The sequence below is a fragment of the Cotesia glomerata genome, linkage group LG9, assembly GCF_020080835.1.
Source record: "Cotesia glomerata isolate CgM1 linkage group LG9, MPM_Cglom_v2.3, whole genome shotgun sequence".
In the NCBI taxonomy this organism is placed as follows: domain Eukaryota; kingdom Metazoa; phylum Arthropoda; class Insecta; order Hymenoptera; family Braconidae; genus Cotesia; species Cotesia glomerata.
In genome coordinates this window covers 15,373,283-15,387,710 of record NC_058166.1, presented here as the reverse complement: position 1 = coordinate 15,387,710, position 14,428 = coordinate 15,373,283, and the positions used below count along the sequence as shown (strand labels likewise).

The 14,428-nt window shown below is 27.9% G+C and overlaps 1 protein-coding gene across 12 annotated transcripts in view; it reads left to right on the top strand.

The window, feature by feature from the left end:
- Window positions 1-14,428, top strand: part of LOC123272160 (syntaxin-binding protein 5) — a 75,998-nt gene that overhangs the window by 12,189 nt on the left and 49,381 nt on the right. For all 12 annotated transcript variants that reach the window (XM_044738849.1, XM_044738850.1, XM_044738853.1 and 9 more), the window contains exon 5: window positions 2,112-2,246. In XM_044738849.1, coding sequence (XP_044594784.1) covers window positions 2,112-2,246 — 135 coding nt within the window. The remainder of the gene's footprint in view (window positions 1-2,111; window positions 2,247-14,428) is intronic.

Here is a 14,428-nt window from a genome sequence, read left to right as displayed (position 1 = left end):
TTGGATCAATTTTTTGATTATCAGTTTTTAATGAAAATTAATTTCTACTTCAAAAACAAATTTAGGGGAGCAGGAGGGTGAACGTAAGATTTTATTATATTTTATTACGAAGAAAAAAATGGGATTTTTTTTATTGTTTTCTCAGAATCTATAAATGAGATTTATGATCAATTTTTCGAGGTATTTCTTAGGTCCAAAAATTACAACAGGGTCAAAAAGAAAAATAAATTTTTCTGAAATAGTTATAATTATAGGGTGAGGGTGAATCTATCTAGATTTATCTATTGTTCTTCGAGGTCTTGGCCAGAGATTGGATGCGCACGGTAACATTTTTTTACGAGGGTTATTGTAGTCATAAATCACATCAAATGCATTATTATAACTTATGACTATAATTCGGTAATGGAAAACATGATTAATTTCCACACAATATGTAACTTATGCAATTACTTAGAGATGAATTTTGATATAATAATGATCTGATAAATTATTTTTACTGTAGTAATAAGAAATTTACCATCGATAGCATTAATAAGTCAGAATAATAATTATAATAAAGTAATTGATTTCAATAATAATCTTACATTTCGACGGTCTAATTAGCAATTGGTCTCACTCCTTATTTTTTAGAGGGTAATTTTTTAACATTTTAATGTAGCAATAACCTAATTATAAATTATTTCAATGATCCAAACCAAAATATTATACTTCTATTAGATGTTAGATATTAAATTATTTTTTAAAGTGATAGTAAATTTTGAACTAATTGTTTTTTCGTACAAATGGAAGATTCTCTAAATTCACTCGAGCCAAGAAAATATTTTTCTTCCCAATTATTCTTTTGAGTGAAAAAAAAAATTTTTTTTGATAAGAAATTTCACTTATTCCAACAAAATTAATTTTCTTGCTTTAAGAAATACGTATCTTGGTCCAAGAAAATTTATTTAACTCAAGAAAATCTTGTTTTGAGAAAATTCAGCCTCTTGCTCCAAAAAATTCAGTTCTTGATAGAAGTAAATTTTCTTGTCTTGAGAAAATTTCTCTCTTGGTCCAAAAAATTAAATATAAAAATAGAAGTAAATTTTCATTAATATTTTTATTGATTAACATGTCAAACGGGAAGATCAAATAATATTGAATCATTTTTTTTTCATTTAATATGTATAATTGCACGTTAAAATAATATAAAATGGGTATCAAATATTAAAGAAAAAAATTTTCTCAAGGTTAGAAAATTTTTTTCTCAGCTGAAGTAGGTGGCGCTGCTTCCCTAAAGTATCTAAAAATCTTGCTCAAATATAATAATTTATTGTACCAAGTATTTATGATAATTTGAATTAAGAAAAAATTACTTCCATCAAGAATAGAATTTCAATGAAAATTTTTATTTCGGCCAACACAACTTCGGTTTTCCTTCAAGCACCCGAAAATTTTCTTGAGCCAAAAATTTTGTTCTCTAGTCAAGAAATTTTTCTTTTTATGCAGATATATTAATTATGTTCAAAAAAATAATATACTTGTTTACTTCTATTAATTTTTTTGAATTTTAAAGATTTGTATGAAGATTATAGCCGGATATACGCCACAAATACCTCTAAGCTTAATGAACCTAATAGTTTGTCTAAAAGTAGCTATTTTGATCAAAGTTACGTGCTAGTAAAATTTTAGATCAATTTATGTAAGCGTTCGCGTGTAATAATAAATTATAAACTTTTTAATGAAATTGATGGATAAAGTCTTTTGAAATGTTACATAAGTAAAGATTATCAGCGCCTATTTTTCCTGCTACTTATTTTTTGACATTGAAAATTCTATTATTTTTTGAATTAATAAAAAAGAAAAGTGTATAGAATCTCAATTCAAATTGAAATCACATTAACAAACACACATTGTTCTACTTTGAATACACTTGCATTAAAGTTTTTTAATTTCCCGTTCAGAAAGAATTTTTTTAAAAAAAGTCGTCTCGCCTTTTATAATCAGTGAAGCTGTTCCATAAACAAAATGTGTGTAGTTTTTAGCGTTTTGTCTTAAAATAAAAGAATTTTTTTATTTATATTTTTGTCTTTCTCTCTTTTTCCTGTATTCAATTCTTGGTATTTTGTTCGTAGGATAACGTCAATCCATCTGCCGTTACAAAGCAAGTGGCTGTATGTTGGTACTGAAAGGGGAAACATTCATGTGCTTCACATCGAGACCTTTGTTTTATCTGGTTACGTGATCAACTGGAACAAAGCTATAGAAGTGTAAGTATCATCAATACTTCTTATTCTATCCAACGAACTACCGGTATATAATAATACCTAACAGTATATTGCTAAATGTGCATAAGGTGTCTAAAAAGTATCTAGGTATATTCTGCTTATATGTAGAAAAAGATATACATATGATACCTCTAAGAGAACTACTTTATACTTGCACGTGGGTAACCTTGACCTTTTTTCCATGTGCTTATTAACTCATATCACAGAAAGTCCAACAATTTTATAGAAAATCAAATCACTATCAGTTATATTGTTTATAATAATATTTTATATCATGCCAAGTTCCAATCACAAGTATTGGCTTTGCTTATTTAATTCCTCCTTACACTTTTCAATAACTTTCTGTTGTCATTTTGCCCTTGGAAACTTCAATGGACTTTTATACACTTCTTAATCAGATCATATTAATTGTGTTAATTTTAGTAAAGTTTTTAATTAATCAATAAGACTCTTGCAAAGTATTGAAAGCTTCTTGCTCTTCTTTGTAAAACTTTTTTAAAAGCTGCTTTAAACGAGTTTCACAGTGTAATCGTGAAATTTTAAGTTTTAGATCTTTCAATTTAAAAATAGTTTTTCTTAACTGTTAATTGAAAACTTGTGAATTAAAAAAAAAAGGTTTTTTTTTTTTTTTTTTTAATTTCAACCATTTTAACTATTCCTAACAGAATAGTTGCATGAGAAAAATTTTGTTTGAACATAAATGAAATATTGGTAAATACTTACAAGTGGGATCAGTCATTTTAATTTTCATTTTTTTGAACGAAATTTTTATTTGATTTTATAATTATTTTTATTTATTTAGTTCAAGTTGTACAGTTTTTAACTATTCTACATAAATTAGTTTAACTATTTACTTCAGTACTTATCTATGACTAGGGCACAGTTTTACATTCATAATTTGATTGTATCAGTTGCTTCAGAAGCTACTTTCATATGAGTATATATTTTATTTTATTATACTATTTATTGCACTGCGTCTGTTCACTCATCTCTTTTTCCGGCTCTCTCGATTGCTGCGATCAGACTGCATACTTCTCGTACTGGAGGACCTCTCAAAAGTTCTTTGACTAAGAAATCCAAATCCGCCTCATATTTGTCTTCTGTCAATGACTGGATTACCTGCTCTGTTTTTTCACTGCATAAATTTCTGGCTTCTCTGCACGTTAAAAGATGAGCAAGTGTTTCCTGCTGACTATTGCAGATACGACAGTCCAGTCTTTGAATCCTTTTTTGAAGCAACGGTCGATACTGCCACATCTTAGCTTAGTCTGGCCCACACTTCTTTCGTCCAGCTTTCACCAGATTTATCCTTCCAATAGTCCTCGCAGCCTTCTGAGGTCTTTATGAACTTGTAGAGTGGGCAGTAAGTTGATTTATACACCATTTCTCTGGTCTTCTTCTCTTCTAGGACTCGTAGTACTTCAAAACCTTCGTCTAGCCTTTGCTGCACCTCGTCTGGATCATGTCGTCTCCAGATGAGCTCCAATATGTCCTCACATTCCATCAACTCTAGCGTTTGCACTACTGCTTTACCCCACTTGGACGGTTTACCATTCATTATATTTCTTACTTCTTCCCCACTTGGACGGTTTACCATTCATTATATTTCTTACTTCTTCCCTAAGACATAGCTTAGGCCACCTGCTATCCTCCATTCTCAAAATGTCCACTAAGTATCTGCTGGCCCTCTTTCTTGTCATAAACAGGCTGCTCTCTACTCCAGCTTTCAATCTCCAGATATACTCTGGTGTATTTTTGGCTACACCAAGCGCCATTTTGTGTGCTCTTGCATACAACCTGTTGTAGTCCTCATTGAAGGCCCAACCCCACACTTTAACACCATAGAGTGCTCCTGAATTCGCCAGTGAGTTGTACAGGTGGAGCCTCTCACTTAGCGTTGCTCTTCCTGCTCTTTTGATAAGTCCCCACGTCGCGTTCATCGCTTGTTGCGTCTTGCTTACTAACCATTTAGTGTGTTTCTTGAAGGAATATTTGATTTTATAAATATATTTTTTTTTTAATACTTAAAAAAATAAACAATAAGAAAAAATTTGATTATCACAATTATAACAAATTTTACTAATTTTCAAAAAAATTTATAAATTTTTTAGAAAATTGTGATTTTCAACTGTTTTTTTTTTAATTGTTCGTTTTTTTATGTACTTTTAAAAAAAAAAAAAAATATATAAAAAGATAAAACAAAAATTTTATCCAAAAACATAAGTCAGAATTTTTTCCAACTTTTGAAGGCAAAAAGCTATTGAAATCTTTATTTTTTTCTTTCACGGCATTTTTTATCATAAATGCGCCGTAAAAACAAGCAGAATAAAAAAAAATTTGAAAATGTTCATTTGTCGCCTAGATATGGCCAAAAATAGGGTTGACCCCACTTGTAAATAATTATCCATTATTTAAATTAACTAAAAAAATTTTGGTAAATATTTACAAGTGGGATCCACCATTTTAATTTTCATTTTTTGAACGAAATTTCTATTTGATTTTATTGATATATTTTTTTTTTTGAAAAATATATATAAAAAAAAACAATTAAAAAAATAAAAGTTGATTATCACAATTTTAACAAATTTTCAAAAAAATTCATAGATTTTTTAGAAAATTGATATTCAATTTGTTTTTTTTTTTTTTAATTGTTCGTTTTTTATGTACTTTTCAAAAAAAAAAATATATATCTAAAACATCAAAAAAGATAAAATAGAAATTTTATCCAAAAATATGAGAGCCAAAATTTTTTCCAACTTTTAAAGGCAAAAAAGCTATCGAAATCTTTATTTTTTTCTTTAACGGCATTTTTTATCATAAATGCGCGGTAAACACAATCAAAATAAAAAAAAAATTTGAAAATATTAATTTTTCACCTAGATATGGCCAAAAATATGGTTGACCCGACTTGTAAATAATTACTGAAAATTTTTATTCAAATTTGTTGTGATCTTTTCCGAATTGACCAAAATCATTTTAATAAATCTCAAAAATACAATTTCCAAAAATGGTTTATCTTAAAACTACTTTACCCATCAACTCTACAATCTAATTTTCTGAAAAAACATTTTCAAGTGATGCAAGCCCCATTAAAGTAAATTCAATAAAACAATTCGATTTTATTTTGTGGTAAAATTGAGTTGAAAGATATTTTTGTCAGCTTGATAGTTTATATATAATTATTGGAATATTCAAATTCGATTGAAAGTTTTAAATGATATAGAACTGTAGCACAGTATAATCACTTTATTCATTTATGTCGCTTAAAATAGATTGTTTTATGTATTACGTTCCACTTAGTTATCAACTTACTAAACATTAAAAACATTTATGTAAATATTTAAAAGTACTGTAAGCGTAAAGTCAATGAAAGATCTGAAAAATTTCAAAAAGCTCTTTAGTTTGTCAACCCACTCCGTTGACAGATTGCTTCCAGAGCAAACATGCTCTTCAATAATCCATCGATCCACTAACAAATTACCCTTGCAGCTTGTTTAGCTCTGTTTACTATTACACGCTCTTCAGATATTAATTACCACCCACAGTTAGTAAACGAACCCTTTTCATAGGTCTGTCAGGGTGAAGTTGAGTTCTATTGTAACCCAGAATCAACTTAATGATTAATTTAACAAAAACAGGTACACAAGGATTTGACTGTCTTATTACAATCTGAGTTACTTTGTGAGAATATAAATTTGTGATAGCTGACTATGTTTTATACATTATAGATCAAAGTCGTTGTACGAACTAAAGAAAAAAGCAACCAATAAGCATTTAAAATGAGAATTTCTAAAATTAACTTGCAGGATTCTATTTTTCAAACTGAAAAATTAACATTTAAAATTTTTTTTTATTTTGCTTATTTTAACGGCGCATTTATGATAAAAAATGTCGTGAAAGAAAAAAATGAAGATTTCGATAGCTTTTTTTGCTTCAAAAATTGGAAAAAATTTTGGCTCATGTTTTTGGATAAAATTTCTATTTTATCTTTTTTTGATGTTTTTGATATATATATATATATATATATATATATATATATATATATATATATATATATATATTTTTTTTTAAGTACATAAAAAAACGACTAATTAAAAAAAAAAAGTTGAATATTACAATTTTCTAAAAAATTTATAAATTTTTTTGAAAATTTGTTAAAATTGTGATAATCAATTTTTTTTTTTAAATTGTTCATTTTTTTATGGACTTTTCAAAAAAAAAAAATATATATTTCAATAAAATGAAATAGAAATTTCGTTCAAAAAAATGAAAATTAAAATGGTTGGGTCCACTTGTAAATATTTACCATTTTTTGAGTCAAATAAATCATAATTACAACTTCCAAATCAAAACAGAAATGCAAATTTAATCAGTTGTCTACTAAAATTTATTGGTACTTGTTAGACTTGAAGCAAAACACTTTTTACCTGTATTTAGTTCAAAGCAAACTTTTATGCTGACTAGTGACTACTTTATTTGAACCTCTGACAAGCAAACATCTAAACAGTTTATCTTTGATAGCAATGAGGGTAAAGAAAACTAGTACAATTTAATTTTAAGTATTCAACAGAGGCAAAGAATTTTTTGTTCTTAAATTAAAGCTCGAATATTTCTTCACAGAAAAAAAAATTTACTTGAAGTAAATAATTTTGAAAAACATTAGTTTCTTGAGAAAAAAAATTCTTAAACTAAGAAATATTTCTTGGTTTAAGTAAATTTCACTTGATTCAAAACTTTTTCTTCTTGATTAAAGACAATAAAACTCTTCAAAATTATTCTTTTGGTTCAAGAATTTTTCTTTTGATTCAAGTTAATTTTTTCTTTTGTATTCATAAAATAGATATAATTTTAAAATCTATACTAATAAATGGAGAGCCGATTTTTCTGTCCGGTTATATTGCGAAAACTACTGAACCGATCGGAAGAATACTTATACCATAAGATGCATCGTGTTTCGGAGAAGGATTTAGTATATGATATGGTGATGATTACTTATCCGGAACCTATATTTTTTACACGCTTTATATTTTAGCTTCACTTGTATGTCAGTAACTCTCCGTGGGTAATCTGCGTGCCTGCGGCCTTCCTTGGTTCTGGTAGCCGTTTCTCAGGCTCGCTCTCCGAAATCGAACTCTGATTCCCCGTATTTATAATATTTATAAATAATTATTTTTTATTAGCTTCACTTGTATGTCAGTATGTCAGTATGTCAGTATGTAACTCTCCGTGGGTAATTTGCGCGCCTGAATATTTTTGATAATCAACAAATAATAGTTTAAAAAAACTAAAAAATCACGCTTTTATAAATAAACCAAACTAAAAAGTAAAAAATAAATAATAGTTTAAAAAAACTAAAAACACGCTTTTTATAGAAAACCAAACTAAAAAATAGAAAATAAATTTTAATTAAGAATAGTGTTAAAAATTTCAATAAATATAAATTAATAATAGTGTAAATAAAAAAATGTATTTTATTTTAAAAAAAGCGTGGGGTGCTTTTTAAGATATTATCAAAATGATAATCACTCTACTCATATCTGTCAATAAAATATTTATAACTATTGACACCATGCACCTCACGCTTTTTAAAATAAAATACATTTTTTATTTACACTATTATTAATTTATATTTATTGAAATTTTTAACACTATTCTTAATTTAAATTTATTTTCTATTTTTTAGTTTGGTTTTCTATAAAAAGCGTGGTTTAGTTTTTTTAAACTATTATTTATTTGACTTAAAAATAATGAATTTTTATTGTAACTAAATTTATTCTATTAGATTGTCATTTGTTTAAAATAAATTTTTTAATTCTATTGGTTATGTTTATACACTAGCCAGATTTCTTCACTTATGAGACCTGCAATTTCTTTAACTAAAACTTTCAATGCTCATTACAAATTTTTTTTTTCATATCAATTATTATTAATTTTTGTAAGAAAGACACGGGAATGTTATAATGATTGCACATTGAAAGTTACAATGGATATTAGCTACACGGAGAAAAAAGGATTGCTATTTTCACGATACAGTATAGTGATGATCACGATCCTCGTATGACTATACTTTAGATGTGCATATGCCCGATCTAGTGGATCGTGATTATCACGATCCACATGGATTCGGATATCGAGTGTCTATATTGCTATGGTTTATAGATGATTAAGTTGTCTTTAATTAAATGTTAATTATATTTTATTGCAGATTATTGTTTTTTTAGTTTTTTGATATTTTATTGTTATTAATATAAATAAAAATTCCTATTATAGCTTGATTAGTTTAAAATTTTTGTGTAGATTATGACAGTCAAGAATTGGGTCAAGTTTAAAAATTTTTAAATAATGACTTACAGCAGTTGGACTTTATCTTATATAATTTTTTTTTTATTTTTACATATATTATTAGCCTAGAAATTTGTATTATCGAAATATTCATTTAAAAGAGGTAAATATTTTTGTCATAAGAAAAAAATTTTTTAATGGAATTTTTACTCCTTTATTAGGGGGCGTCCATAAATTACGTGAGGCATTTTTGAGAATTTTTTAACCCCCCCCCCCTCCCCCCTTGATAAGATTTCGTAAGATTTTCCTCAACTCCCTCCCCCCTCCCCTAATCTCACGCGAGATTATTCAAAATTTATGTTTTGGCTGTAAACGGGTTGGATTATTGAGAAAAAAAGTGCCATTCGGCTACACCCGACATGGATAGGTAGATTTCTTGTTTGAATATTGAAAACACGTTATTAAAAAGCCGTAATGTCCTAAAATTTATTTTTTATTATATTTTTGCAAATAACGATATGAGACTGACTACAGCAAATAGATATTTAAAGACATCTACCTAAAAAATAGGATTTTTTACATATAAAAGTCATTTGATGATAAAAGCTAAAATTTAATTTATTATTGATTTTTTTTTTAATTTTCTCAACTACGAAATAAATTGAAAAAACTATAAAAAGTCGACGAACAATAGTTTAAATTGAAGATAATTAAACATATTATGACAAAATTGTATTAAAATTACGACATGAGACCAGCTACCACCGATAGATTTCTAAAGAAATCTATACCTAAAAAATTAGTGAATCCTATCGATCAATAATCAAATTAAACAATCGAGCGCTACTTTGCTGCTCTGCAGGGTTCAGACGAATACGACAAACACTATTGTGTCAAATTTGGCCATATTTTATTATAGAAATACTTTTTCACGCAATTTTACACTGTTTTCTGCTAGAGAAAAAATTACGTGATATTTGTTAAGATCCCCCCCCCCCCTTCCCCCTAAGTGAGATTTGATAAGATTTAGCATGATCCACTCCCCCCCTAGAACATCTCACGTAATTAATGGACGCCCCCTTACTGAACGTACTCCATACAATTATATTTTTTTGTATAAAATAGTATGGGATCAAATCATTTATGCTAAAAAAGACTTTTATGAAAACAAGAATTTTATTTATTTAATACAATTTATAATGTACATTGTTTCTTCTTATCAACGCAGTAGAATTATATACAATAACCACGGACACGACATTAACACAGTTAACATAGGAAGATTTATTTCTTTACTATAGCCTTCAAAAATCGACACAAGTTTTTCAAGATTCCACTCGAGTAATTTATGTAATTATCACTATTTTATCATTATTTTTATGTATCTAAAACTCTGTACTTCATACACTAATTATAAATGTATATTTGATGATGGTTCTGAGGGAGCTTAAGCTCCAGAATTCAATTAAATTATTATCTATCTATTTATTTCATCACCAAAATTGTAAACAAATCCACTCGTAAGAGTTTCAGACTTGGTTATGCGTGGCGGCGCTGAAGGAGTCGTGGATCGTGATAATCACGATCCGTTTCGCCGTAGTAAGGAAACGTTCCTTTATGATCGCAATACGTTTTGACATATTCACTATACCATGGAAAGTTCATATAAGAATCCGAAGTATAGAGTATATCAGGTTATAATATCGTGAAAATGACGATACTGTTTTGAGCTAATCACAATACTACGTTCACGATCCACTGGATCACTATAATAGCAATACTTTTTTCTCCGTGTAGAATAATTACATGGATAAAAAGTACATGCCAATTCGATAGAATTTGGAATTTGTGCAAGTCAAAACAATACTCTAATTAAATTTCAAGTCTAGATCTAAAAATGCAATTTTATAAAGCGCCCAGCGGAGCGGGCAAGTAACAGCTAGTTTTTAAATTAAATAACTTAATAATATAAAAATAACATTTAACATGAACAAAGTCTGTCAAATTTTAATGAAGTTAAATTTTAGGGTTGGGTACTTTTTACTCAGTTTGCCTGTCAGGGGTTAATTAACATTTTCTTGGTGATGTTTATGACAAAATTTCTTGAATTCGTTAAAAGTTGAATATAATTTTATATTTTTTAGAATTTACTTTTAGTATCAAGAAAATCAAACTTTTTTACATGCAACTGTGCTGAAAAAAAAAACCGCTCTGTCAGCGTTTATTCTCATTTGGTAGCGAGAATTAAGTAAACTTACCCTAAGAACACACATTTGTAGATATTGATCAGCAAAGTAGCAGAGTTGACGATTCATGTCATCCCAGCGAATTCAAACGCTAACAATATCATTTCAAGACTACTTTGCTTGCGATTTCTCCATTCAAGCAAAGCACCAAATATGCCAACCGTTAAAACTGATATTTTTTATATTCCTGATGAGCGGTTCTATACAAAATGTTGTACTGATTTCAGTCAGTTCAGTTAGGACCTGTATTTTTTAGAGCTCAAGGTTTACCGTACAATGGAAAGTTAGTCTATTGTATCCGTTATGTTCTTAGCCGCATGTCGCATGTCGATCGATGTTAGTTCAGTCTGCGTAACCTGTGTTTCACTATAGGGAGCAACATAACAATCATTGCTTGTAATTATGATTAATCTCATGAATCATAATTCATTTTGTAATTATTTGGTTATCAAATACGCTGATGATAATTCGAATTTTTTTTATAAGGCGCCTCTTGGATTTCCTTCATTAATATATTTGTTATTATGCAATCACGCAGAGCTCACTGAAAATAAAAAAAAACTACTTCAAAAGAAGTATTTAGTTGAAAACTTCACTCTTGTTTTAAACTAAAGAAATTAACTTACGAATCAATAAGTTAAAACTCTAGGATGAGCAGAAATTTCTTTAGAAATAAGTTGCTCTAATGAAGTGCTTTGTTTTCTTCAAACAAGATATAGATGCTCAGTCTAATAAATTTTGGATTAAAATATACTAGCAACCATGCAGTCACTATGTGACTTCTGTAACTTATGAACTATAAAATAAATAAAATTTTGCTTTATTAAATAATAACTTTTGTTAAATTGTACTATACTTTCTTAAATATTGACGTTTTTTAAGATATAAGCTCATCCCGATATTACACTCATCAAGAGCTTTCATTTGAGTACCCACATGCATTTTTGATATATTTTTCATATATACATATATATAATATACATAAATATATAAAAAATTGATGTGGGTACTCAAATGAAAGGTCTCGATGAGTGTAACTCCAAGATGAGCTTATATTGTTGAAAATATCATCGGTGGACAAAATACAACGTCATTGCTTTATTATTCACATTTTATAAGATATAAACTCATCTTGATGTTATACTCATTAAGAGATTTCATTTGAGTACCCGCACGCATTTTGATATATTTTTCATATATACATCATATATAATATAATATAAATATATGACATATATATAATGTAATATAAATATACGAAAAATTGATGTGGGTACTCAAATGAAAGGTCTCGATGAGTGTAACATCGGGATGAGCTTATAACTTTAAAAATTTCAATAGTTCACAAGATACAAAGTCATTTCTTCAATAGTGACATTTTTAAATATATAAGCTCATCTCGATGTTACACTCATCAAGAGCTTTTATTTGAGAACCCACATGCATTTTCATATATACATATATGTAATATATGGATGATTCTCTGTAAGGACGTCTTAAATCTGTACAAAATTGTCCGACCAAATTATTTTTGATTTCATTAGAAAAAAAATTAACAAGGGCTACAAAACTATCAGCTTAATTATAATAAATAAACAGCCGAATTAATTTTTGCTTTTTCGATATTTGTGTATCTTTTGCCATATAACATGCCAGGGGACTGATTTTTTTTATCAAATTGAGAAAAATCAAGCAAACTATTTCAATGCATTCAACTTTTTAAGTTCTCAATGAATGTTTACATTAATTAGAATAATATTAAGACTTATGGATCCAATTTTATAAATAAATTATAAACAAAAATAGCTGCCAGGGGACTGAGTTTTGAAGTGGCCCAGACACAAATTTCCAGAAAAAACGGTGCTTTGACATTAAATAAAATGGCGATAAAGCGCTAACAGCCCTATGGTTATTAACTTACGGCTAGTTAGATCCTTATAAACCTTACAAAAGGTAATATAACACGCTAGATTTTTTTTTTTTTGGCTTTGTACTTCTGGGAGGGGACTGATCTTGAAATGCCTGGGACAAACTTTGGTTTAATGAATTTAATGAAACAAATTAACTTTCGGTACTTTTTATTGAAGAAGATTGTTAGTTAACTAATCAAGTTTATAAACATTATGGATCAAATTATATATTATTGACGAATTACTTAAAATTTAATCTTAAAGTTTTAATTTTGGGACTGGGACAGCCCAGGGGACTGACATTTCGGTGGTTTACGAATTTATAGCAAAAAAACCAAAATTTATTCCATTTTAGTTTTTAATGCTCCAAATAGAAATGTTTTTTTACTTTCGTAATAAATTTTTTTTAGTAACAAAATAACAATTTTTCTAATAAAAAAATGCCTGGGACAGCAAAAAATATCCTTACAGAGAATCACCCATTTATAAATTCATGAAAAATTGATGTGGGTACTCAGATGAAAGGTCTTGATGAGTGTAACATCGGGATGAGCTTATATCTTTAAAAATGTCAATAGTTCACGAGATACAAGGTCATTTCTTAATTATGTATTTAGAGATAGAGCATTTTCGAATGCAGCCTGAATACTTATCGTAATAAATTGACTATTGCTGAGAATGATATGAAACCATGAAAAGACACAACTCCAAGTCCAGACTTTTCCAACGAAACCAAATTTAACCGTAAAAACTCACTGGCCACAAAATTTTGCTTATTCTCTTAATAGTATAGATTTTTAATTGAATAATTTAAAAATAAAATTAAAGCATAAAGATTTTTATCGAAAGCACCCCTCTAAAAATTATTATCTGAAAAATGAACATTTGATTATAAATTATAAAAACTTAAAACCTGTAGTTCTACTTGTAATGCACAATATGCGTTTCCGTCCTATTTTTTTTTTCTTTTTTTAAAGAATATACTTACTATGGTAAAATATTCCAATCCGCTTGTTTACCACCCTCGCTCTCAGCTGGGGAGGCAATTTCACGCACGGTTTAAAATGTCCTATTTTCCTTTTTGGTCTGTAATACACTATTCCCAAAGGCCCAAATATCATAATACATAATCTAATCAGGCATTATATTGTCTACGCCCAGTATATACAAATGAAGTCGACGTTCATAGAAATATGGATAATTATAAAACAATTAGTATTCTCTTTTTATTAAATTTTCTGGAAGCAATTAGAATATTTAGTTAAAAAAAAAATTATAAAAACAATCATTTTTAGATTCAGCGTAATTACAAATTTTTATTTATTTATTGATTTATTTATTCATTTACTCAATTTCTATACCAAGGCAAACAGCCGAATAGCAAAAATATACATAATTTTATAATAAAGTAAACGTGTATAAATGTTTGAATATAAAAGATAGACCGGATCACGTTTAAGAAACTATACTAGCAATCTTGCAGTCACTATGTGACTGTCGTTACCTGCAGACTATAAATACATAAAATTTTGCTTTGTTAAATAATGACTTGTTAAATTGCACTATAATTTTTTAACTATCGACATTTTTAAAGATTTAAGCTCATTCCGATATTACACTCATCAAGAGCTTTCATTTGAATACCCACAAGCATTTTGATATATTTTTCATATATACATATATATAATATATATAAATATATAAAATATATGAAAAATTGATGTCG